General features: G+C 49.2%; 1 protein-coding gene across 1 annotated transcript; it reads left to right on the top strand.

The window, feature by feature from the left end:
* Positions 1–139: 139 nt before the first annotated feature.
* Positions 140–4330, top strand: POLR1E (polymerase (RNA) I polypeptide E, 53kDa; the record flags this gene model as incomplete). Its single annotated transcript, XM_010150349.1, has 3 exons — positions 140–221; positions 1745–1876; positions 4171–4330. Coding segments are annotated over 3 exons (374 nt in total), but the record flags the coding sequence as incomplete, so codon positions are not given.
* Positions 4331–4660: the final 330 nt, after the last annotated feature.

Below are 4660 nucleotides of genomic sequence, written 5' to 3'. Positions count from 1 at the left end.
AGGTTCCTGTTGGATTCTCTGTGTTACTGGGAAGAGGCAGTAAATGTGGTAATAAATCTGCTATTACGATGGCTGGAGATGGGCAGAGCAAGAAGGAGTGCATGTTTCTCATTCCCCTGAAAACCACTTTCTGTCCTAGATCCACTGGGTCCTGAATGCCCACACATTATTAGCAGGAAACTGATGAAGAATTTCACTTCACTGACCTACAACAATGGCAGGTAAGGAGCCGTGTTTGTTTTGATGTTTTTGATGCAGCGATACGGCAAAGTTCAGCTTGAAGGACTGTGGACACTATGAGGAAACCTCTCTGAGTGGAAGATAACAGTAGCTTCTTTTCTTTCACACTCCAGCCCTGTAGAACATCTGGTCATTGCTGGTGATAGTCCATTTCAGACAGTGCTCATCTGTAATGTGACTGGGAGAAGCGGGTTTGTGGACCCGGGGATTTAGCTAGCATGACCAAATGGTGTGCCCAGGCACCTGTCTGACTGTTTCTGGATGCCAGGTGGCAGAATGGGTGCTTGCTTTGTGGTCACTCAGCTCTGCAGCCAAACAGTCCACACGTTCACAGTAAGCCAAGGTAGCTGGTTGATGGTCAGCTCTTCTGCCATCCGAGAGTGGGTCAGGACAGAGGTAATGCAGTGGCTAAATGATGGTGCTTTTTTTACACTCACATAGTTTAATTAGCATACCAGCCACTTCCACATGAACCTAGGCACTTGGATTCTCCACTGAAACTTGCACAGACAACACTGTAAGGATTTGCACTGGCTAACTCAACCTGGGCTGAGCCCCATGCCATTGCACCCACACAGGTACAGGGCAGTGTGCTGCCTGAGCTTTGCCCAGACAATGCCCTACCAGCAGCAACTACAATTGGTACACTGAGTTAAGGTCTGGTGCTACTGCAGAGGTCAGCCGGGAGAAGCCACGTTCCTTTCCAGCAGTGTCAGAGCCACTTACGTGGTCCCGAGTGCTGTGTCTCCCTGCACAGAGGGCCTTGGGCAGCTGTTGGAAGTTGCCTGTGACCAGATGCTCCTTGGCTGCACCGTTCAGACAGAAACCACTTGCATCTAACCAGTTACAAATCTGGATAAATGTTTTCAGCAATCCTGTTCAGTGGAAGCACCAAAATCTAGGCAAGAGTGCAGTGGCCCCACTCTTGCCAGCATGCCTTCCCCACCACAGGGAGCCAATGGCCTTTGCCTGTAAGGGGCATAATGCCGATACTCAGCTGTTGCACTGCTGCTCTTTGTCTGACAGGAGTGGAGAACTGTGTCCAGACAGGCCAGGATTGTCTGAAGGCTCAGACCAGTGACAAGCAGTCAGAGCTCCCAGATGACTGCCAGCCAGGGATCCGCTTTGTGTGGGTTGTGTATCTGAGGTGCTGTTGCTAGCTACACTGAGTGACTTCAGAGCAGCTTCCCTTTTCTTTCCTCTTGCAAGGGGTCAGCGTGGCAAAGGGACTGAGGTATCATCACTTGGTGATTTTGTCAAGGCTGCACAGTGACAAACAGCCTCAGAGGCCTGCACTTCTGAACAGAAACAGGATCATGTCAGGAGGACGAGGAAGCCTGTTAGGCTCCTGTGATCAGAGGTCTCTGGTGCTTTGAGCTCTTTTGTGTCTAGGAAAAGTCAGCCATGCCTAGCTGGGGCTCCAGTTCTGTCTGCACCTTGTGGGGATTTTATTTTGGGTTCACCAGCATGCCACATCTCATGTATTCTCCCTATTTCTGTGCAGTGTCCAGAATTTAATCTCTGCATCAATGAAGGCTAAAATCGCAGCATATGTCATTGCATTGGCTCTGCATGTTAACAACTTCCAAACAGACCTCACCGTCCTGCAGAATGACCTGAAGCTGCAAGAAAGCAGGTGAGTCAGTGTGTTTGATTGTACCTGCTGAGGTATGCTGTGATCTTCCTACAAAGAGCCCCTGAGGAGGGAGCTCAGGAACCTCACTGGCACCTGGGTAGTGCAGCAATACCTGCTGGCTGTCAACCCTTTAGGACAGTGTTGAAGCTTTGTTTTGAAGCCCTGGTGCTCATAAAAGAGGGTGGTTATATGTCTCAAACTTTGAAAGGTCAAAAAAGGTCCTTGAGTACATCAAGAGGCTCTTCAGCTATTCTGCATGGAGGAAAGCAGTCAGGCAGTGCCAAAATGGCCAGGCCAAGCAGGTTTCAGGACCAGACCTCCCCAGTGCCACCCAGCTCTGTTTCTTGCCTGGCAAATCACATCCCTCTTCACCTTGCTGTCCCTTGTGCCCTGACTTTGCGCAGAGCTCCAGTCCCTGTTGAGTACCAGTCTGGGGTTAAGTGCAGGTTGGAAGCTGACTGCAACAGGAAAACTAAAAAATGGGGTTTTCTCACAGTTGCAATGTGAGCGTGGAGTTGTTTTTTACATGGAGGGATTCCCCTGAAGTTTACCCACTTGTGGCTTGGCACCAGCAGGTTGGCTTTGTTTCTGAAATACTAATGAACGTGGGGAAGTTTCAGCAAAGTATCACAGGGAGAGGTTGTAGGCAGAGCTGCTGCCTGCAGCATTTGAAATAAGGTTTTTCCAAACTGGTGTTAGTGGAGGTGAATGGGTAGAAGACAGTTTGCAGAATAACGGGGCAAACAACCCTTTCAGGCTTAGCTTCTGGGGCCATTTGCTCCCTAGACTTTAATTTGCATGCACCTGCTGTCAGCTGCAAGACCTGCTTTTTCCCAGCAGATGTCAGCCAGAGCTGCTGCCAGCTCCTCCTCCCCCTCCCCGCTGAATAAATCAGGAATTGATCAGAACTGCTCAGAATTGCTCAGCCACTGTGCTCACTGGGAAGTCTCCTGGCAAGTACATAACACTGTCTGGGAAGGAGTCAAGAGACCTTGTTAGTGACTGTTCAGCTACGCTTATCACTCTCTCTCCCACACTGTTGTGTTCTGTCAGTGATGGTGACACCAAGGACCCTAATGCAGTCACAGAGGTCTTTCTTAAAAGGGTGGTTGTATGGCTGTATGGGAGCAGTGGAGGGACATAAACCCTTCACTGCAACTGAGAAGAGTGTTGTGGGCTATCTTAGGATTACTGGCGAAGGGATGTAACATTAAGATTCAGTAATAACTGGAAGTGATCAGAGCCCCTAGTCACCTCTTGGTTTTGCAAGCTCCCTAGTCAGCCTTGATGCAGTTACTTCTGCTTTTGCCCCCAGTTATGCTCTTTATTCTTTGATGGGTAGTAGTGGGTTTAACAGCAGTGTTTGCTGTTGGTTTCCATCCTTTTTATTTCTTTTTGGAACAAAGCTTTTTAAGGAATCCACGTTGATTTTCCCAGTTAATGCCCAGGTTTTGTTCTTAACTGCTGTGATGAAGTTGGGAACACTGGGCATAGGATGCTGGTGAAAAAAGGGTGAAGGAGGTTGGGACCTGTTGGAAAAATTGTGGAGAGACATGTAGTCCTGAGCCACCTGATGGAATGATCCCTGCTTGGCGTGGGAGGTTTGACTGAAGAACCTTTCCCAACTGAATCTGTTTGTATTTCAAATATAATAAAGTCAGCCGAGAGTGTTCTGGGACTCTGTCCTTAGGACCACAGCTGAGGCTGAGACACCTATTTCCCTGCCAGCTTCCCTCTGGAGGGACTTTGTTCTCTGTTTGACCAGCCTCCGGGTATGTTCTGGCTTGCGCTGTCTTGCCCAAGCTCTGCACACTACACATCTCAGCCAGGCCCCTCTTCTTAGAGCTAAGGATGCTGAATTTTAGTGGCTGAGGTGTTCTTGCTCTGTTTGGTTCCATTCATCGTACCCCACACAGGAGATGAGTGCACTGGGAAGCCACCATGGGCTGGCAGCAGCAGGTGGACACAAATAATGCCTGTTCTTTTCATAGGGAAGTGGGGAGCAGCATTATCTTTTCTCAAGTCAGCTGGCCATTGAGGCAGGCAGCATGGGTTCATAATGCTCTCCAAGGTGGCGGTGCACAGCCCAGTAGCATTCTAGCCTCCCCAGGAAGCTCTACCTCATCACCTTTGAATACTTCCAGCTGTTGTCTCCATGGTATCCTTGAGATGCAGAGGATGCATCCTGCTCGCTGGTGCCTCGCGGCCTCTCCCCTAAGGCTGTTGGTCTGTGCAGTGTCACGGTATGGAAGGCTTATGCACCCCACTGACACAGTTTCTTTGGTGTTTTCCAGGATGATGGACATCGCAAAGGCCATGAGGTTGAAGATCTCCAAAGGAAAGGGACTGCTGAGACTTGAGAATGATCAAAACCACAAGCTGGGCACTCTGTCTCTCCCCTTGCCTGTGCAGAAGACATCAGGGAGCCAAAGGAAGCGCAAGAAAATTAACTGAATTGTCTGGGAGGTCTGAGCAGGGGCAAAACAGTTAAACAGCTCATTTCTCAGCAGCTGCTCTGCACACAGAGCATCATGGGGATGTTCTTGTCTGTAGCATTTGGCTGTCCAGCGTCAGCACAGGACCCTGCTGAAACCCTGTCTTGAGGCTGGGTTGGAACCAATGTTCACCTCATTAAACTGCTTCTTTTTTCTATTTATGTAGAAAATGCTATAATAAATCCTGTTTTGTTTTTTCCTGTCTATACGAGGGGAGAAATGTTGGTTGTGCCAGACCAAGAGAGCACGTTTTGAAACTGACTCCTCTCTGATTGGTTCTGGCAGTGAC

The sequence above is a fragment of the Eurypyga helias genome, unplaced genomic scaffold (assembly GCF_000690775.1).
Source record: "Eurypyga helias isolate BGI_N326 unplaced genomic scaffold, ASM69077v1 scaffold38864, whole genome shotgun sequence".
Taxonomy (NCBI): domain Eukaryota; kingdom Metazoa; phylum Chordata; class Aves; order Eurypygiformes; family Eurypygidae; genus Eurypyga; species Eurypyga helias.
The sequence above is the reverse complement of the archived record's forward strand: the minus strand, read 5'-3'. Positions and strand labels throughout refer to the sequence as shown.